The sequence below is a fragment of the Bufo gargarizans genome, chromosome 1 (genome assembly GCF_014858855.1).
Source record: "Bufo gargarizans isolate SCDJY-AF-19 chromosome 1, ASM1485885v1, whole genome shotgun sequence".
In the NCBI taxonomy this organism is placed as follows: domain Eukaryota; kingdom Metazoa; phylum Chordata; class Amphibia; order Anura; family Bufonidae; genus Bufo; species Bufo gargarizans.
Genome location: NC_058080.1, coordinates 730061890 through 730084470, shown reverse-complemented (window position 1 = coordinate 730084470; position 22581 = coordinate 730061890). Strand labels below are relative to the sequence as shown.

General features: G+C 45.4%; 1 protein-coding gene across 2 annotated transcripts in view; it reads left to right on the top strand.

Annotated features, from left to right (window-relative positions):
* The window catches only part of NPR3 (natriuretic peptide receptor 3), an 87872-nt gene that overhangs the window by 48853 nt on the left and 16438 nt on the right, over positions 1-22581 (top strand). For both annotated transcript variants that reach the window (XM_044276407.1, XM_044276406.1), the window contains exons 4-5: positions 10257-10392; positions 19346-19440. In XM_044276407.1, coding sequence (XP_044132342.1) covers positions 10257-10392; positions 19346-19440 — 231 coding nt within the window. The remainder of the gene's footprint in view (positions 1-10256; positions 10393-19345; positions 19441-22581) is intronic.

Sequence of the window (22581 nt, the reverse complement as noted above, 5' to 3'; positions counted from 1 at the left end):
CTTAATGGGTCCGCATCCTATCCGCAAAAAAAACGGATCGGACACGGAAACAAAATACGGTCGTGTGCATGAGGCCTTAGGCTGTGCGGCCGGTCTGCCTTCTCCTTCAAAGTTTTAGTATATGGGCCATAATCCTGAGGAAAGAGGCTGGCAAAGTGGCCCCTCCAAAACCCAGTGGTGAGGTTCTTTCCGCCACAGTAACTGATCTGCATCTCCATCCAGGACCCTCATCTAACCCAGAACGTCTAAATACAGTCATTTGAATAAGGGTTTTCTAAACCAGACTACCGCTTAAAAAAAAATTCTGCCCCATTCCAAAATTTGTACCAGGGCACCCCAGCTTGCCGGTTATATTACCCCTCGCATACAGCGGCTCACACAGTTTGCAACCCCTGAGTCCCCTGCTAGTATACTGAGCCTCCTCAATGGAGGACTGGCAGCCATCTTTTTTCCCTGTAAAGTGGCACATGAGCAATATACGGTATACAGTCCTTCCCAAGAATGTGAGAAACCAGCGGGGTGATTGCTGCCTACATAGTAGGCTCATTAGGATGTCTGAAGCCGAGCTTAACGAATAATTACAATGGGAAAGTCTGTGTTTTTTTGCACAATTTCTCATTAATTAATGTTTCGTGGGATTGTTCTCGTTATGTCCGCACATTAAGCAGCGCTCGGTTACACTGTACTTTCTTTATATTCCTCGGTGCCCGTCTGCGTGACAGAGACTTGGCACAATATACCGCAGTTTCATCCATTTCTATGGCCTTCAATGTTTGGAAATCACTTTGCAAGGAGAATGATCTGTCAGGGAGGAACAAAAAGACTTGTAAGAAATCCTCAGCTAGAGGAGGGGGGTGGCATCAGTCATCCATTATGCCCCGTTATGCCCAATCCAGTGTGGGGGGCATCAGTCATCCATTATGCCTAATCTAGCGTGGGGGGCATCAGTCATCCATTATGCCTAATCTAGTGTGGGGGGCATCAGTCATCCATTATGCCCCGTTATGCCCAATCCAGTGTGGGGGGCATCAATCATCCATTATGCCTAATCTAGCGTGGGGGGCATCAGTCATCCATTATGCCCAATCTAGCGTGGGGGGCATCAGTCATCCATTATGCCCCGTTATGCACAATCCAGTGTGGGTGGCATCAGTTATGCATATTGCCCAGTTATGCCCAATCTAGTATGGGGGGAATCAGTCGTCCATTATGCCTAATCCAGCGAGGGAGTGAGGGGGCATCAGTCATCCATTATGTCTCGTTATGCCCTATGTATGGGGAACCTCTTGCATTTGCCCCCATAGTGTCTGTTGGCATACCCTATGGTATTTGGGTCTGGAATGGCGCTGATCCAATACAAATCTTGGAGGAAAGAGGGACCCTTGGGTTGAGCATAGGTGTGGCAGATCTGGGACCACACAACAGCCAAGGCCTCAGTTTATGGGGGCTCTCTTTTGGGGGGGAATATTGAAGTGACTGAACTGGGGATCAAAGTAAAGAGTGGGGGCCCTATTTTCCTTCAGGTTGGCCCCTATATTCTTTCAGGTCAGGGGCCAAGACAACACATTTTGGGGGAGTTTTATCAAAACTGGTGTAAAGGAAAACGGTAGTTGCCCATAGCAACCAATCAGATTCCACTTTTCATTTTCTAAAGGAGCTGTGAAAAATGAAAGGTGGAATCTGATTGGTTGCTATGGGCAGCTAAGCCAGTTCTACTTTCCACCAGTTTTCATAAATCCCCCCCCCCCCCCCCCCAACACTTTTCACTCTTGGTATGGAGCTTTGGTTTGTAGTGACAGATCAGTGGCCCATACAGCAATTCAGGACTCCATTTTACTTCTATTATTGGACCTTCTTTTACCACAGGGTTTCATTACAGCCCCAGATCTGGAGCTCCTCCCCCTTTTTATTATGGAGGACTCCTTAGAGGTAACAGATCAGGGCCCACATGGTATTTGGAGTCCCATTAGTCACATTCATTGTATGCAGCTGAATGGTTTGACCCATGGGTAATTATAATGGGCCCTTAGCAACCACCATGGTCATAATACAAAAATAAACAGTAAGATTGTCTTTGTAGCCTATAGCAGCCAATCAGGGCTCAGCTTTTAAAACTGAAACTGATTGGTTGCTTTGGGCAGCAAACTGTTTCAGTAATCAAAGCTGAGCACTGATTGGTTGCTACAGGCAACAACCAGTCTCAATAATGAAATCTGAGCTCTGATTGGTTACTACAGGCAGCAGACAGTTTCAGTAATGAAAGCTGAGCTCTGATTGGTTGCTACAGGAAACAAACGGTTTCAGAAATGAAAGATGATCTCTGATTGGTTGCTACAGGCAACAAAAAGTTTCAGTAATGATCATCAGACTCAGCCTATACGTACTCTTAGCGGGTGTGATGCATCATGGTCAGGAGGTGTGACGCATCACAAAGAAGAGTGGCCTACACAGAAAGGTGTGTGGACATAAAAGGGGCATTTCCTTGGCCCAAAATAAATCACTGTACTTCCTCCCAGATGCCATCTTTCCATAGTTGTCCAGTATAGTATAAGGATGTTTTGATAAATGAGACCCAGACCCTATATTAAGGACCCCAGGGACAGTTCAGACCTGGGGCCCCAGTTTACCCCCTAATAGGACACATTTCTTTAAAAAGTCTATGGTGACAGACGTGTAGCAGCCATTATACCGCCACGTTATCAGCTTTTGTCCTTGCTTCATCTGCAACAGAATGGTGGGTATTCTTCCCCTCCGCCAGAGAATAATTAGCTCCAGTGAATAGGCCCTTTCATTCGTTAGAGTGCTTCACTAATTGTGTTGGGAAGTACAAAAGCGGACCACAAGCGGGCGAGAGAAAGCGGCGCCATGGTAACTCTGCAGCCGTAAAAATTATCTCAGCCGGCAAAACCCAACACAAAGGTTTAAGTAAGACTCAGTGACCCAAGTGTGCTGGTCGGCAGGGGGGGAATGTTAACACCAGACGCTGCGCTCAAGTGCCCCAGTCATGTCCTTAAAGGGCTTGTGCCAAGTTTATAAGTTATCCTCTAACTTGCTGGGGTCCGAATACTGGGAACCCCACAATCCCGATAACAGGGGTCCTGTTCCCCTATTCCGATGAGAGCGGAACCAAGAGCGGAACCAAGAGCGGAACCAACCACTATCCTCGGCGCTCCCATGGAGGGAGCATGCTCGACCCAGGGGCAGATTGGCCATAGACCTCACAGGGAAATTTCCCGGTGGGCCGATGCCCAATGGGCCGCCTGAACCCTCTTCACGGCCGGCCAGTGGAAGTTTTTGGGAACGTATTTTGTGATGGACTGTGGTATTTGGCTCTGTTGGGGTTGTATAATGTGCCGCAATATGGTATTGCTGGCTCTGCCTTCCATCAATTTCGATCCGACTACAAAACGGGGCCACTTTTTAGTATTTTTTCCAGGGCCACTTTAAGTTCCCAGTCCGCCCATGGCTCGACCTGTCGCTCCATCAGAACCGAGGAACAAGACCCCTCTTCTTGGGATCGGAGGAGGTCCCAGCAATCAGCTAGTTATTCCCCATTCTGTAGATAGGTGATAACTAGGGATGAGCGAAGTCGATTTGCATAATACTTTGTTTTTAATACTGTACAGAGCGAGCCGGATACTATTCATCTCCTAGAAGGGAGAAGTCCTCTGGTATAAGGTGGACAATGCGCTATTATGTAAGGAGACGTTCTGCATTATAGCATTCATACGTCAAGTGTCAGGAAATCTCTGTTTTTGACACGTGAATAAACAATGAAGCCATACTCGCACGTTCAATGTGAAAAGATATTCATTAAGGGCACGTGAGCGGGGCCGCGTGTAATTACGCGATCCCACAGGAATAAGCTCTGGCTTCAGTTTAGACTGCGCTAGTAGTGATTAGCGTTGTGTGATCACACAAGGCTGCCAGGAAGGATCACAGAGGAACAGCTTGGGATGATTAAGAGCCTGTGATGTGGAGGAGAAGCAAAGTCTCTTATCTCTTCCCTGTCACCCCATTGTACCCCCTTGGAGTGGAAATTTCGGACAACGTAACATTTTGTTATGAATACTCTGGGGCACGTTTACAAAGTGTCATTTTTTCACAGACAAAATAATATATAAAAATAAAAATCTTAAAGGGGTATTCTGGTTAACTTATGCCCGGTGTTAAGCGAACTTTTTTTTAAGTTCGGCGTACAAGGTTCGGGTTATCTAACAATTCCGTTATTGATTCCGCTACCACGGATTATAAGTTATATGGTCCGTGGTAGTGGATTCCATAGCGGAATTCTTAGATAACCTGAACCCGAACCTGGTATGCCGAACTTGGAACACAAGTTAGCTCATCCCTACTTTTAGGCCCTATCCACAAAATAGGATAACCACTGAGACCCCCCACCGATCACAAGAACAGGGACCCTGTACCACGTGGAGCCACCTGAAATGGACGGAGTGACTCATCGGCATGCGCTCAGCCACTCTATTCATTTCTATGGGAGTTACGGAGAATGGCGAGTGCTGTACTCGGCTATCTGCGGAACTCCCCTAGATAGGAATGGAGCGGTAGCACACATGCCCAACCAGCCGCTCCATTCATTTCAGGCTGCTCCATGGGGTCCCGATTCTCATCATTGGTCGGGGTCCCAGCAGTAGGACCTCCTCCGATCTAATTATTATCATATGGATAGGTTAAAGCTTTTAACAGCCGGAATACCCCTTTAAGGCTCATGCACATGGATATATTATGGAACTGTGTTCAGTTCTTCCTATGGCAATAACTGCTAAATGGGAGGAGTTGATCTGGACCAGTGTTTATTGATGAGGAGAAAGGGAAAGTGTTGTCTTCATGAGTTACAGATGTGAGGCTGCACTACTGAGACTGCCTTGGCCTTTTCTGATTCTTGTCAGGTGCACTGCTGTCATTGATGCATTTTGTGATTTGACTCTCCAGATCCCCATGATAACACTGAAATTGAAATGGATATGTGATTAGAATCTCTCAGTAGTGCAGCCACAGGCTTTGGGCCTGTAATCCCAGCAACCTTATGGGCATAAAAGAAAAGGATTAATGGACAGTTGTTTAATCTGGTTGATCATGTCTGCAGTTACCTGCAGAGAAACCTTTTATACTGTGACAGGAAGAATACAGCACATAGAGTACATCTTAGAGTACGTCTGTTTATAGCTAGGCGGCTCCTCTTGTGTCTAGGAGGAGAATTGCAGAAATATGTGACCACCTCTTTAAATTAAACTTTGCTTTGGAAACATGCAGCAACATATTCCTGATGCCCGGTAATACCCGCATCTATGCAGTAACGATAGATTATTCAATGCAAAGCTTTAAGAAAAGTAATCCTATTTCTGAAATGACTTTCCGAGGGTCAATTACCCCTCAATGTAAATATCACGTACATCTAGTGTCATAGCAAAGACCAAACAGTCCTTGTTCCCAGCAGGGCTCACGATACACATTTTCACATTTTCCCTCCACACGCGTGTGTATTTCATAGTAAGGAAGATAATCTATCAGTATGTTTTGAGATTTGGATGTGCTGAGAATTCACGTCATTTACAGTTTGGGAAAAGTATAGGTCAGCAGCATGGAGGGATAAAGGAAATGATGTTCTTTTTTGTGGGGAAAATAAATGAAAAAGCATAGAAAAGATAACGAAAGAAAGAGGAGAAAAATAGAAAGTAAAAGGGACAAGCGATGGAGATGAGGAGAAGAGACAAGACTAATAGAGGAAGACCGAAAGAAAGAGGAAGGACAGATGTAAAAAGGGCAGAAGGAAAGGAAAAGAAAGTAAAGGAGTGAGAGTGGGTAAAGGGAGAAGGCGAGGGTAAAGGGAGAGGAAAGTGAGGGTAAAGGGAGAGGAAGGTGAGGGTAAAAGGAGAGGAAGGTGAGGGTAAAAGGAGAGGAAGGTGAGGGTAAAATGGGAAAAAGGTGAGGGTAAAGGAAGAAGAAGGGGTGAGGGTAAAGGAAGAAGAAGGTGAGGGTAAAGGGAGAAGAAGGTGTGAGGGTAAAGGAAGAAAAAGGTGTGAGGGTAAAGGAAGAAAAAGGTGTGAGGGTAAAGGAAGAAAAAGGTGTGAGGGTAAAGGAAGAAAAAGGTGTGAGGGTAAAGGAAGAAAAAGGTGTGAGGGTAAAGGAAGAAAAAGGTGTGAGGGTAAAGGAAGAAAAAGGTGTGAGGGTAAAGGGAGAAGAAGGTGAGGGTAAAGGGAGAAGAAGGTGAGGGTAAAGGGAGAAGAAGGTGAGGGTAAAGGGCGAAGAAAGTGAGGGTAAAGGGAGAAAAGGTGAGGGTAAAGGGAGAAAAGGTGAGGGTATAGGGAGAAAAGGTGAGGGTAAAGGGAGAAGAGGTAAGGGTAAAGGGAGAAGAGGTAAGGGTAAAGGGAGAAGAAGGTGAGGGTAAAGGGAGAAGGAGAGGCTAAAGAGGGATAAGAGGAGCATCTGGGCAGAAGTAGGACAAGATAAGGGGGTAAATAAAGAAGATACAGGGAAGAGAGAAAGAGGAAGAAAAAGGATTAATGGAAAAAGAGAAGACGGACAGTGGAAGAGAGCATGAAGGAGTGAGAGAGTAAAGCTATTAGAGGGTAAGGAGGTAGATAAAAAGATACAGGAAAGAGGGGAAATTCAGAATTAAAAGGATAAATGGGAGGAGGGAGTAAAGGAGAGCTAGAGTAAAAGCAATCGATTCATTGGTTAAATGGAAAGAACGTAAGGGAGTAGAGGAAGAGAGTTACTGGGTAGAGAAAGGAGTGGGAAAGGTAAGTTGATAGAGAGACAGAGAAGAGGTTTATGGAATAAGGAAGAGAGTAAAAGAGAGAGAAGAATAAAGAACAGGGACATGGGAAGAGGTGAGGAGGAAAAAGAGAATGAAAGAGTAGAATAGTGGGAGAAAGGAGGAGAGAAAGATTGAGAGGGGAAGACAGAGAGAGAGTGGTAGAGGGTAAGAGGGTTAAAAGGGCTTTCCGAGATTTTAATACTGAAGACCTATTCTCAGGATAGATCATCAGTATCTGATCAGTGGGGGTCCAACACCTGGGATGGGCATGTGAAGGCACCGACACTCCTGTGAGCTCTGCGGCCTTCTCCGTGCTCATCAAGAACAAAGCTGTACATTGTATAGTGGCTGTGTTTGGTAGCTCAGCCCCATTAAGTTCTATGGGGATCAGCTGCACCTAGGCCACGTGACCGATGAACGTGCCATCACTCAGCCTAGGGAAAGCAGTGAACAGCTGATCGGCGGGGGTCCTGGCTGTCGAACTGTCACCTATCAGATGCTGATGACTTATCCAGAGGAAAGGTCATCAGTATTACAATCTCAAAAAACCTCTTTAAGGTTTAATGAAGAGAGAAAAATGAGTTAGAATAAGAGGGAACGAAAGAGGAAGAGAGTCAAGGGAAAAAAAGAGAGAATGGGAGAGAAGAGGAAGAGGGAAAAAGATAAAAATAAAAGAAGCAGTAAAAGGAAGCGGGGAAAGGCCCAGGGGAGAAACAAGACGTCAAGAAAGAGGGGAAGGAACAGCGTAAGTGATATGAGAGCAAAGACTAGAGGGAAGAAAGAAGGAAAGGAGTGTGATATACGGTGATACGATGTACTTGTGCCTTCTCTATGTTGTGATACATAGATTGTGACAATGTCTGATATAATGAGGAATTGTCGATCATTGTGAATTTGTAGCAGGATCCTCTATATTTCCACTGCACTCAGAACTGACAAGGTCATGTTTAGTCGCTGCCGCACGTTCCCCAGTGAAGAGATAACGTTTGTCTCCATGTTCCAGCTGTGCTCCACCATGAATTCCTATCTTTATCATTTCCTCCACGAATGTGCGTGTATTATGTACGGGTCTTCCTATTGCTAGAACTGGCTTGTGGTCAGCGCTTGTGACGTGTGTTTCTCTGCACTGAACACACCCAGAACATGGTGATAACAATGCGAGGTGATACGGAGGGGGGCATTTATTTACACAAAGAATCTGACATCTGGACAACGACTTCAGAAAACACTTATAGGAACAAAATGTGACGGAGATAAATGAAGCATTCGATGGCGCCCAGACTCCATTGGCATTTACTTAGACTCCTGGGCTCCTAATCAGGGCAGTTTTTAGGGAATTTCGCCAACAAAAAAATTATAAAAAAGCGTTGGATTGTGTAAATTATTCTGTATCAATAAGTCAATGCAAATTAAAGAGGCTCTGTCACTCAGATCAAGTCTACCCTACCAGGCATATAGCCTGGTAGGGTGTCACGACCGCTATCCCAGCAGCAGTTGTGTCGTACCAGACGGAGGGGAAGGGGGACCCTTATCTACAGATGGGAAATAGAACGGCCACCCCTGACTAACCCTAAGCTGGCACCTGTCTGCCCTGATACCCTAGACGGGGTGTGAACCCGTGCGGCGAGCAGGATGCCTAAACCCTCAGTCACCCTAACAAGACTAGACTGGGGAAAGGCAGATGGGAGCACTAGTCACCATCACTCATGTCTAGGAGAACAACAGGGGAAGACAGCAACAAACAAACAATCAATAGCAGAGATAGACTTATCCAGTCACGAGCAGAGAAGGTGATCCCAATAACGACAGTCCACGCCAGACCAGAGCACCACAGCAATACGGTCAAACGATCTCCTTCAAAGGTCAGAATAGCACTGGAAGTAAGGACTTTATCTGGCAATGACTGCAAGTGAAACTGAAACTAATATAGTAGCTGGGAGTGGCAGACAGGACTCACCTGAGAAGGATGCCTACAAACTCCCAGTCAGGACAAAAAGGTTCACAAGGCAAAACCCGGATGACATACCCTGAACCACGGAGCAAACTCACAAGCTATCGCGAGTAGCAAGTCGCTGCGACCTTCTCCTCCCAGACCTGTCTGGATCAGTCACAGTCGTGACATAGGGCCAACGATAGAGACAAAAAATATACCTTTATTTCTCATATCAGCGGTCTGGTTAGGCAGAAAAAGCTCTTTTTAAAAATATGTTAATTAGGAATTCGAGCACTGCTTCTGCGACACCCCCGTTCATTGCTAATGCTGGCCTTCTGCACCTAATCACGCCTCCATGTCTTTTGATTGAGATCCCGCACCTGTGCACTTGCACACATGTGTGCTCCAAAGTGTATGGGATACCCATTCTTGTGATTGGTGGGAGTCCCAGTGGTAAGACCCCTACCGATCTAATAGTTATTCCCTATCCTGTGGATAGCCGGAAAACCCTGTTAACTTCATTATGTAGATCTTCAAGACCCCAAACCCGACCCCTAGATTAATTCGGACATCAGTACACACACTGTGTATACTGATGTGTGAATTACACAGCACTCCTGCATCCTTTACATCTTCAGGCTCGCCGTGCCGACATTCCTACCATTGTGCGCTGGATTGCAACTGGTTGCCCCAATTCTCCCAGACTCTCGAAAGGCACTCTTGCTGTTCAGGAGGAGAAAGACCATATCTACCATCCAATGTAGTATCACCACAATTATGACAAACTTAGCTCTGCTACATTGCTTAGAAAGAAATTGGAGTCTAGGCATGGGTGATCCCCGGAGACGTGTTCTACGGATTATCTCATATGTCAGTGTCAGTCACTGCTCGCTTACGTTTCCACATTGTGTTCTGTTCTTCTTGTCTTGGGTTCTGGCATTTCATGTTACTCTTGTCACTTATCTGGAGGATGTAGAAGCCTTTTCTTGGCAGCGCTGAGCAGAGTGTTATTGTGCAGAGTGCGCGGTCTGATTCTTGCTCTGGTCTGGAGATGGTATGTCAAGCAGAATCCGGACACAGCAGTGGGAGCGATCATGAAACAAGCAAAAGATAGATGAGTCTGCAGAAGTATTAAAAAACCTTTCTGTAGGATTAGATTAGCTACCAGTGTGGCCGCCATTACAGCCACCAGGCCTTTCCAGACTTCTGGCAAATCTGCCTGATTCAGCTTTGATACTATCATAAGATTTATTATTCTGTTCTAAAACTGTCAGTATCCCCCCCCCTCCTTTTATAATAATGAGATGACTCTGCTTACTGTGTCCCAGTCTACACAGCAATAGAAAACAGGCAGCATCAGCCTACTGTGTGCTCTAGTGGCCAGGGTGAGTAATGCAATATTCGAAGGTTACCGTAAAAAATTTTGGATGGTCGTTAAAGTTTTTTTGAAAGTTTAAAGTTAAAGAATCAATGTTCATTGCCTGATAATACATACCCTTTAAAAGTGTAGTTTGTATTCACCATTACCCTCTTCTATTTCAGGTCAACATGTTTGTAGAAGGTTTTCATGATGCCATCATCCTTTATGCCCTGGCATTACATGAACTAGTGAAGAACGGCTACAGCAAAAAGGACGGAGAGAAACTTGTGCAGGGGATGTGGAACAGAACGTATGAAGGTAAAATCCAGGGAACCGTCAAACAACCTGCGCAGTAAATTTTCCATATAGTCTGCCTTGCGACAAAAGAGGGGCAGCTGGGGGGGAAAGATTTTAAATTCTTTCATATGGCAGAGCATTGGCAGAGTACAAGCTGCTGTACTGGTAGTCACCTACAGCAAGGATGCCCAACCTGTGGCCCTCCAGCTGTTGCAAAACTACAAATCCCAGCATGCCTCGACAGCCTACAGCTATTAGGACATGCATGGAGTTGAAGTTTTGCAAAAGCTGGAAGGCCGCAGGTTGAGCATCCCTTACCTAGAGGAACCTACAGAGCATCAAGAGGGGACTACAAAATACCTGCAGCCATGGTTGGGGGATATCATAGACTAGGACAGATGTGGAATTTTTTTGGGGGCCCCAAGGAAGGTTTTATTTAAAACTTAGAAACGCCAATTGTGCCCACTTAGTAGGAATGTCAATGGCACCAGAGTTCAGTACAAACTGGCACCACCTTGTGCAAAGTGATGTTTTTAGTAGAGACCTTGACCTCTCACCCTTTATTCCCTGATTTGTTTTATTTTATTTTAATTTTTTTCACTTAAAGTGAACATTTTTCAGGAAAAAAAAAATTATGACCATTACGTACAATGTAAGGAGTCAGATTGTGAGGAAAAACTGAGCTTTTGCTTGAAACTTGAACAACAATTGTGCCCACGTAGTAGGAATGTCAATAGAAGCTCGCAGGTCCTTAGTCTCCACATACACACAGTTTTACACCAGATTTCCATAACAACCCAGCCATTTTTCTTCACTGCTATAGGTCAGCTTTAAAGGGACAGGGCGCTGTTGATGACACTGTTAAGGGAGCAGAGTGCTGTGGAGGTCTCCGTTCAGGGGGCAGTTATGGTGGCCATTCAGGCCACCCTCAAAAGATGGACTTAAAACCCCGCCCCCAGGCTCTTCTAAGACAGGCCCCTGATTCGGTTAGGCCACACCCCCTGCACAGCCGACTGTGATTGAAAAAATGAAGGGAAAAATCAACTTCTGTCAGCTGCAGGGGTGGGAGGGAGGGTGACTTTCTCCCTGCAGCTCATGCTCAGACAGCACAGTGCTGCTGTCTGAGAGTGAGCTGTTCAAAAGGACATCCCTGTGTCCGTCCAGGCCCTGTGCCAGACGCAAGACAGGAAGTCTTAAAGCCAGACTGTCCGTCCTAAAACTAGACCTCTGGCTACCCTAGGGGCAGGCTGCTGTGGAGGTCACAGTTAAGGGAATGGTCCGCTATGGAGGTCAGTGTTAAAGGGCAGATTGCTGTAGAGGCCACTGTTAAGGGGGTGGAGTGTTGTGGAAATCACTCTCTTAAGGAGATGGGGTACTGTGGAGGTCACTAATAAAGGGGTGGCCGCTGTGGAGGTCACTGTTAAGTGGGCATAATTCTGTGGAGGCCACTGTTAAAGGGGCGGGCACTGTGGATGTCTCTGTTAAGGGGGCAGGAAACGGTGGAGGTCACAGTTAAGGGGACGGTCCGCTGTGGAGGTGAGTATTAAAGGGACACTGACAGGCCCAATAACCATAATTAGCTGTACATATCCATGCACAGGTCTTCTAATGTGCTTTAAAAACATATAAATATCCCCCCTGTCCACATTATGAATTCAGTTAACTCACGTTTTATAACCTGAACTAATCGCTGTTCTTTCTGCCCAAGGGGCGGGGTTTCAGCTCCACTTGCGCCCAGCCAGCATCAGCCCAACCGCCGTTTTTGAAGCGCCGCCCAGCTCATCAATATTCACTTAGCTGGGCGGCTTCTGCAGTCCCCGACCTTCCGAGATCCGGCGCATGCCCAATAGAAAGCTATGGGTGCCGGGCACATGCGCAGAAGCTGAAAGCGAGTCTGATGCCCATAGCTTTCTATTGGGCATGCGCCGGCTCTCGGGACTGCAGAAGCCGCCCAGCTAAGTGAATATTGATGAGCTGGGCGGCGCTTCAAAAACGGCGGTTGGGCTGATGCTGGCTGGGCGCAAGTGGAGCTGAAACCCCGCCCCTTGGGCAGAAAGAACAGCTATTAGTTCAGGTTATAAAACGTGAGTTTACTGTATTCATAATGTGGACAGGGGGGATACTTATATGTTTTTAATGCACATTAGAAGACCTGTGCATGGATATGTACAGCTAATTATGGTTATTGGACCTGTCAGTGTCCCTTTAAGGGGCGGGGTGCTGTAGAGGTCACTGTTAAGGGGATGGGGTGTTGTGGAAGTCACATTTTAAGAGAACGTAGCTCTGTGGAGGTCACTGTTAAAGGAGCGGGTTTTTAAGGAAATCAATATTAACGAGATGGGGTACTGTGGAGGTCACTAATGAAGTGGTGGCCACTGTGGAGGTCACTGTTAATGGGTAGGGCGCTGTGGATGTTACTGTTAAGGGGGCCGGGAATGGTGAAGGTCAGTTAAGGGGACTTATGGTCAGTGTTAAAGGACGGGTGCTGTAGAGGTCACTGTTAAGGGGGTAGATAAGATATCTTTGAAAGACACAAACATTAAATAAAATAAATGAAAAATACCCGTGGGAAGCCGGGTTCTTCAGGTAGTCTAATGATAAATGTGAAAATATTTTTTTTTTCTTGGTAGGAATTGGCTAATAAGTATCTGCCAGTCCCAAATGCCCCATAGAGGCTTGAGCTTCTGATGCCCACCCCAGTGTAGCGGCAGCACTACGTCCGCCGCTAGGGGTCCTATTTAAGATTAAATAAGTGTTACTTGTTTTGTCGTGATGCCAGTTGCCTTGAAGCAACAAGGGCACAGGGCCCCTTTTAGTGATATGGTGGTACCCAGGGTAGGAATGCCAGAGTGGTGTAGGGTGGCCTAAATGTCCCTTAATGGTGTCGCACTTGTCCCGGTGCTCCTACATAAATACGCTGGAACACCAGGCGTGGTCGTCCGTTGCAGAAAAAGGGGTAGTTGGTTAAGGGGATGACCTTGGGTTGAAGTTGATAACTGATTTACTTCGGTAAACGTTCATTAGGAAACAATCTTCCAACTTTGTCTTGGTCACCAGCAGGCTTTGGCATTAATTCTGGCATGCAAACATACTCTGTTATGCTACATCAGTTGCTCTCTGGCTCTGCTATACTGACAGGATTAAATAGGAAACTTTTCCTCTATGCTGTACAATTTCTGTAGTCTAGTCTCTCTAGTAGTATCCAGGGAACTTCCTTCCTGGCTTTTGAGGCTCAAGGCTTTGGCCTCTATGTCCAGCAGAGCTGAAGGTGCTCTAGCTGGCCTAAGAAAGGCTCGTCCAGGAGGGACAGGCTCCTGCTTCCTTCCCCAAGCAGGGGGTACTCTCCACTGACTCTAAGTAAACTCCTCCCTCTCCTAGAGAGAGCTAGAATGGAAAGAAGGGCTCCATTCTAGACAAGGTAGCTCTGCCATTACTGCCACAATCTGCTGGTGGACCAGGCATATCCCACTTGAACATAACATTTACATGGAAAAGAATATCCACATTATACAGGACCTGGAAATTAATATATATGATGACATTATATTAACCATAGAAGACAGTGATGAGGTGTAAAAGGCAGTAATGCACCTCAGGGGCGTTACATAGCTGCCACAGAGATATCGTCCTGAAGTGCTAGCCACACATGCCCCTATACAGTGCCTAAGACACCCCCAGGGTCACTACTACTACATACAGTACATCCTTCCAAACCCATCCCGATACCTCATGTCATAGGGGTGCCACTTGTCCTATAATTAAAGCCGCTCTGAGGACAGGCTGGGCATGAGGTTGTCTACTAGAGAGATACCAAGTGTAACATTTGTAGCCCAGGCCGGGCAGAACTTTTCTTACTCTGCTTCTACAGTAAGCCCAACATTGGCCCCAGGACCTCGACTCTGCTTCATCTGCTCATGGACAATTAGTTTTTCTTTCCATTGCTTGACGTGTTGCTGTGAAAGGCAGAGATTGATAAAAACCTATCTAGCCGTGTGGTCTGGAAACCACCGTGGACCTTACATCCTGGTTCCCGAATGTCATCTTATCTCAGGACACAGAATCCTCTCCAAGTCTAATCATGTCCTGAATGTGCTGGATCCAGCTATCTTTCAGCCATTTATAAAGAAGTAACCAGCTCAGAGGAAAATGGTTTTGGGGAGAAGATTGCGTAGAAATATGATGGGAGTGATTTCATAGATGCAGAATAAAAGTTCATTGAGGCAGCAGAGTTTAGGGTTCATGGTGCCATGGAGCCGAGTTGCAGTGGGCCCAGGAATGTCAGATGAACCAGTGCCCGGTTGCCCCGTAGCAGCAGGGCCCAGGCTGTCCAGGGGATAGTCTAACAATAAAGGGGATGTTGGGGGTTAGGAAAACACTGTCTACTTTCTTCTAGAACCATGCGTGTCCATGATCATGTTTACACTGCCTGGCCCTGTCAGTCAAAGTGCGAAGTGCTCGGCAGTTGGAGAGAGAGCAGAACCTCTAGGTGTAACGGCAACTCAGCGATGCGGGCACATATGAACATGGGACCAACACAGGTGCCTTCAGCTGCCAAGTGCACATGGAACAGGTCAGCCAGTGTCATAGGTACAAAACTGCTGACAGATGCCCTTTAAAGTCAATGGGATCTGGTAACAATAGATCTGTCAGTTAAAGGAGTCTTGCTTCCATGTGTATTTTATTTATTTTACTCACTTATATAGCGCCAACATATTTCACAATGCTCTAAGACATCATCACCTCTGTATACTGTACATGTGCACCTGTATATACCGTACTTTATAACATGGTTGTATACAGTTCTATCTGGAAGCTGAATAGCCGCCTACTGTAGACAGGAATAATCACAGACAAGTGGCGATAATTGTCACAGCAGCGATGACAGCGGAGAGCCTCCAGACATAATGAGTTTTCCTAGGAGTTGGTGGGTGACAACATTTGCGTGTTTATATTCTCCGGGGGAGTCCTTATTTGACTTTCTTTTTCCTGCCAAGCAGCACAAGAGATGGCGGAAGAACTTGTTAATTATTAGATGGTCACGGCTGTGTTTTTAGCACAATGTTTGTGTAGTCTATTTATACATACAAGCACTGTCATCACTGCATCACAGATATATCTATTATCTATCTATCTATTTATCTATTATCTATCTATTATCTATCTATTATCTGTCTATTATCTATTAATGTCACGGCGGACAGGATCTCAGATACACAGACAACCAAATACAAAGTGTCTAGGCTAGATGCTGGGGACAGGTCACCTCCTAGCACATCCCTGACTTCTCTCCCTATGCTGCTAAGCCCACATTCAGACCTTGATGGTAGGAATGAAGTGTCCTCGCGCCTGGACTGCAAACACCCTAGAATCCCTGAGATGGTGAAAGGGGAGAAGGAGCAGAAGACACACAAATAGCCTAGACTGCAAACAACACAAACAGAAATCAAACTTATCTGAGCTGGAACAGACAATCCTTCCTTCCTTGAATCCAAGGCCAGACTGAAATCTATAACCCGCACGGCCCTCTGGGATTGTAGGCAATTTAAGCCAATGACCCCACCCAGAGCACCTGAAGGAAGGCAGATCCAGCATGATTCCAAAACAAACAAAAGGTTAGACACGTGCTGCCAATCTGACAGACCTCCGCACACCGTCTGAGCAGGGCATGACAATTAATCTATTATCTGTCTATTATCTATCTATCTATCTATCTATCTATCTATCTATTTATCTATTATCTATCTCATATCTATCTATTATCTGTCTATTATCTATTAATCTATTATCTATCTATTAACTATCTATTTATCTATCTAATATCTATCTATTAGGGTATTTTCACACTAGTGTTAAAGTTTTCCCGTATTGATATCCGTCATAGGGGCTCAATACCGGAAATAAAACGCTTCAGTTTTGTCCCCATTCATTGTCAATCGGGACAAAACTGAACTGAATATAACGGAGTGCTCCAAAATGCATTCTGTTCTGTTTAGTTGCGTTCCCATACCGGAGAGCAAACCGCAACATGTTGTATTTTGCTTTCCATCCTGGGATGCGGAGCAAAACGGATCCGGCATTACCCCCAATGCAAGTCAATGGGGACAGATCCGTTTTCTCTGCCACAATAGAAAACTGATCCGTCCCCCATTGACTTTTAATGGAGTTCATGACGGATCTGTCTTGGCTATGTTAAAAATAATACAACCGGATCCGTTCATAACGGATGCAGATGGTTGTATTATCAGTAACAGAAGCATTTTTACTGGACCCTGCTGGAGCCAGCAAAAACGCTAGTGTGAAAATAGCATCTATCTATCTAATTAAAATCTACTGTATCTATTTAATTATCTATCTATCTATCCATCTATCTATCTATCTTATATCTATCTATCTATCTATCTATCTATCTATCTATCCATCTATCTATCTATCTTATATCTATCTCATATCTATCTATCTATCTATCTATCTATCTATCTATCTATCTAGTGGTATAACTAGAACTGACTGGGCTCCACAGAACATTTTTAAACAAGGCCCCCTTGGTCCCCTTTATGCAGACCTCACACCAGACCCAAAAAAAAAAAAATGCTACTCACCTCTCTTCTCCTCCTGCGAGCACCTTTGCTCTTCATGCCGCACTGTCTTGTCTTGGCACGCACTACAATGTGACATGATATCGCACAGTGTCAGGTCACAGTGTGCTCCTACGCCCACTACATCCCGTCCTGAAGCTGTGTGCCACCAGAAGTTAATGCAGGGCATGTGCCCGGAAAAGAAGACGAGGGAGCGGTGAGTAATACCAGTGCTAGGACTAGGAGCATTATACTCACCACACCCTAGGCCCTGAAAATAAAGCGGTTTGTCCTCCTCCTGGGCCCCTTCCTGAGTTTGGGCCCCATAGCAGCCGATTCCCCGGCTTCCATGGTGGCAACGCCTGTCTGTCTATCTATCTATCTATCTATCTATCTATCTATCTATCTAACTATTTATTTATTTATCTTTTTCACATCACATTTTATGTGTTACAGACTGTAGGCTCAGTAAACCCACATGTCGCATTCTTTTTACAAAAACTGTAGTAAAGCTGCTGTTTTTACCACAATTTTTCAAAAAATATATGACCTCAAAATGAGTACACACATACAGTGTGGGAGTTTTTTGCTTCCTAAGTTATAAATAAGATGTAAGAGTAAAATGAATCAAAATAGAAATATTTGCTATGAAATTCTTCTGCAGGAGGTCGGACAGAATACTCTTTAGTCATAAAGATCCTTGCTGTCTGAAAGATCTTTAAATAATTGCAGTAGTTATTCTGAAGGAGTTTTTTTTTTTTTAAACATCTGTTTAAAGTGTGATTAGGAAAAATCTCAGAGGTAAAAATCCAATATTGCAAGTTAAGTGCGTGTTTTCTTAAATTATAGATCCATTTGAAATTCTGGATTTTTTCCTTTAAAGAATAATATTTTTATCCAGACAAGTAGGGGATTTTCTTAGGCTCCCCAGGGTTCATTAAAATCAATCATGTTGAGCTGGAGATTTGAGTACTTCACCATAAGCATGTTAAAAGTTAAGAAAATACGTACTTTTATTCAGAAAAAAAAAAGTTTTGTAATGAGAATGATCATCGTTTCAATGTAATCCTTTATAAATAGAAAAATACAGTATACATAAAAAGTTTTGTCGTACACAAGTTTATAATGCTCATAACTTGGAGATCAGAAGTTCCGTCCTGTATTTTACTCTAGAGCTGCACTCACTATTCTGCTGGTGAAGTCACTGTGTACATACATTACATTACTTATCCTGTACTGATCCTGAGTTACATCCTGTATTATACTCCAGAGCTGCACTCACTATTCTGCTGGTGGAGTCACTGTGTACATACATTACATTTCTTATCCTGTACTGATTCTGAGTTACATCCTGTATTATACTCCAGAGCTGCACTCACTATTCTGCTGGTGCAGTCACTGTGTACATACATTACTTATCCTGTACTGATCCTGAGTTACATCCTGTATTATACTCCAGAGCAGCACTCACTATTCTGCTGGTGGAGTCACTGTGTACATACATTACATTTCTTATCCTGTACTGATCCTGAGTTACATCCTGTATTATACTCCAGAGCTGCACTCAGTATTCTGCTGGTGGAGTCACTGTGTACATACATTACTTATCCTGTACTGATCCTGAGTTACATCCTGTATTATACTCCAGAGCTCCACTCAGTATTCTGCTGGTGGAGTCACTGTGTACATACATTACTTATCCTGTACTGATCCTGAGTTACATCCTGTATTATCCTCCAGAGCTGCACTCGCTATTCTGCTGGTGGAGTCACTGTGTACATACATTACATTACTTATCCTGTACTGATCCTGAGTTACATCCTGTATTATACTCCAGAGCTGTACTCACTATTCTGCTGGTGGAGTCACTGTGTACATACATTACATTTCTTATCCTGTACTGATCCTGAGTTACATCCTGTATTATACTCCAGAGCTGCACTCAGTATTCTGCTGGTGGAGTCACTGTGTACATACATTACTTATCCTGTACTGATCCTGAGTTACATCCTGTATTATCCTCCAGAGCTGCACTCGCTATTCTGCTGGTGGAGTCACTGTATAATTACATTACTTATCCTACCATCCCAGGAGAGCACGTTAACAAGACTTCATAGCTGAGAATTTAGCTGCTTACAGTTTTTACACAGATTTGTTTATGCCTATAAATCTGATTAAATGTTGTAAATGCCGACCGGTCTCAGATATTTAGGAATGCAGACATTATGGTAAAGCTTTAGTGTCATTTGAAAAAACCAACAGAAGTACTGGAGGTTGATGAGACTTCTCATTGCATGGGTTGGTCAAGAATTCTTCAGACTCCCTTTGTTATGTTTGACTTGGACTGGTGAAGTGAGAGAAGTACCTCCTTTCCTAATTCTCGGAATACCATTCTGCAGGTATCGCTGGGCAAGTGTCCATCGACGCCAATGGTGACCGGTACGGGGACTTCTCGGTGATTGGCATGACTGACCTTGAAGCAGGCACTCAAGAGGTAAGATACGATCTTCTCTGGTGACATCACATCATCCAGAGGTTGTTTTCTTGGATCCTAACTATTCATCTGCTTGACCTCTAAGTTCTGGACTGGAGACCAAGCAGTGTACATACACCAGCATACTTGCATTGTTCCGAGCGCCATCTGTGTGTTTGCCAGGATTTTAGCTTATTTTACTGAGATTAAAGCAGCTCCTTTATACTTGTTGTACAAAAATGTAATGATGTAAGCTGTTTATGTACAATGTGGGATCCGCATGAAATTCCTCTGTAGCCTGGTCATTTTCTTCTCAGATTTAGTCCAGATAGCTGCATAGATAGTAAAGAGCAACTGCAGCCCGATTGTTAGATTAGATACATGTACAGGTCCCTTTAGCTAGATATGTTTTTTTTTTTTTTTTTGCTTATTTTTATAGATTTCAGCTTATACTGTGGAGGGAAAGTCCCATAATATATATTCTCTCCATATGTGTCCTTGGCCAGAACCAAATTTTACCCCGAGAGATTTTAGATAGTTCTGGCTGTATTCCCACACCTCCTAAAAAATACACTTAAAAACCCCAAAGGCGCATCATCAAAGAGCTCTTTTGGTACCCAGTGTTTCCTGCAAACCCTCCTTAATTACACATTGCACGCTTGTAGAAGAAATGTTGTAATATACTTAAAGGGGTTATCCGATTTCTGAAACATCCACCCCATGTGCCGGGCCCCTCACAGGTAATATACTTACCCCGCTCCCAGCACCGCTCCTGGTCCCCGCACCGCTGCTGCTTCTCCCTGCACACAGATGAAAACATCCGGTGTCAGGGGGAGGAGCAGCCAATGGCAGATGGAGACGGGGACGAGCCTCCCTATCATCGCGGGTGATTGGGCCGGCGTTAGGCGGGGCAAACAGGGCAAAATCTGCCCCCCCCCCGTCAGCTCTGTATTTCCCCTGTGCCCCCTCCTGTGTGGTCCCTGTGCCCCCTCCTGTGTGGTCCCTGTGCCCCCCGTGTGCTCCTTCCTGTGCACTCCCTGTGCCCCCTCTTGTGCGCCCCCTGTGTGCTCCCTTCCTGTGCGCTCTCTGTGCCCACTGTGTGAGCTCCTGGTGCATGCTGTGTGAGCTCCCTATGCTCCCTGTGCGTGTGTGTGCTTTCTGTGCCTCCCCCCGTGTGCGCTCCCTGTGCCCCCGCTGGGTGCTCCCTGTGCCCCCCACGGGTGCTCCCTCCTGTGCCCCCCACGGGTGCTCCCTCCTGTGCACACTGTGTGAGCTCCTGGTGCATGCTGTGTGAGCTCCCTATACTCCCTGTGCCTGCTGTGTGTGCTTTCTGTGCCTCCCCCCGTGTGACCCCACTGTGTGAGCTCCCTGTGCCTCTGTGTGAGCTCCTTGTGTCCTGTGGGCTCTGTGTGACTCCAGGGCACAACCAAACAACATGCTCGTGTGGTCCTTGTGACGTGGCCAAGCTGCTTTCAATTACCACATGGCTGTCTGAGCCATAGACGGCTCTAGTTAAACTAATGAGGACAACAATGTTTAGGTGGTCTGCATGGGGGGGGGGGGGGGAGATGGAGTATAGATTAAGAACCTGAGTCCAAATTAGCAGTGTCTTTTTTTCCCCCCCAGTACTTGGGGGGAGCAGACCAGGACTGCTAATAAAGGAATCTGTAAAGCTGTCACACATTGTGGCCGTATCACAGCCAGATCCCCCATAACAGTGTGTCCTCTACAAATCCCCCATAACAGTGTGTCCTCCACAGATGCCCCCATAACAGTGTGTCCTCCACAGATGCCCCCATAACAGTGTGTCCTCCACAGATCCCCCATAACAGTGTGTCCTCCACAGATCCCCATAACAGTGCGTCATCCACAGTAGGGTTGTTGCGATACCCAAATTTTGATTCGATTTCGATACCATAAAAAAGTATTGTGATACTCGATACCACGCAAAAAAAATAATACACCAAAAAAGCAGCGTGCATTCCGCATTTTATGGAACGTCTGACCCATATTCGTGCGTTTTTTTTGTTTTTTTTTCTGTTACGGCGTTCACACTTTTTTGGGCAGGGTGATATGTAATATGTTTATTTATTTATTGTTTATATATTTTATATGTAAAATTGGGAAAGGGGGTGATTTATACTTAATTTTTATTTTTTTTAACTTTTTATTTAATACCGTAACTATTTCCTCCCATAGGGGCTAGAACCTGGGATCTTTTGATCCCTTGTACTATTCACCCCGATAGAGCTCTATTAGGGTGAATAGGACTTCACATTCTCCCTGCTGCCCTAAGCATAGTATACACAGCAGCAGGGAGGTTACCATGGCAGCCAGGGCTTCAGCAGGGAGGTTGCCATGGCAGCCAGGGCTTCAGTGGAGCATCCTGGCTGCCATGTAACCAATAAGAGCCCCGTGATTACACTGCTGGGGCTCCAATCAGAAGCTGCCACTGCCACCAATAAGGAGGGGAGGGGACCCTGTGGCCACTGCCACCAATGATTATAATACTGGGGGGGTTGGGGGACGCACTGCGCCACCAATGTTTTAGTACTGGGGAAAGGGGGGGCGCACTGCGCCACCAATGAAGATAAGTAACCTTTTAATACAAATACAGGAGGCGGGTGCCGGCGGCAGAATCACATAGCCGGCACCAGACCTCTATGACAGGGTGCTGCGATCCGCAGCACTTAACCCCTCAGAGTGACTCCTCCCCTGTGCTGCTGAGAACATGGAGCGCACTGAGAGCAGCGCACACCATGTTCTCTGATACTAGGCTGTGCAGTAGCGCAGCCTAGCATCGGTAAATGTCAAATCCCAGTATCGAATCGATACTGGTACAAAAGTATTGATTATTTGATACCCGCAACAACCCTAATCCACAGGTCCCCCATAACGGTGTCATCCATAGACCCCCCATAACAGTGTCATTCACAGGTACCCCATAACAGTGTCATCCACAGATCCTCTGTAACAGTCTCATCCACAGATCCTCTGTAACAGTGTCATCCACAGATCCTCTGTAAGGCCTCATGCACACAACATTTTTTTTTCATGGTCCGCAAAACGGGTTTCCGTTGTTCCGTGATCTGTTTCCATTTTTGTTTCCGTGTGTCTTCCTTGATTTTTGGAGGATCACCAGACATGAAGGAAAGTGAAAAA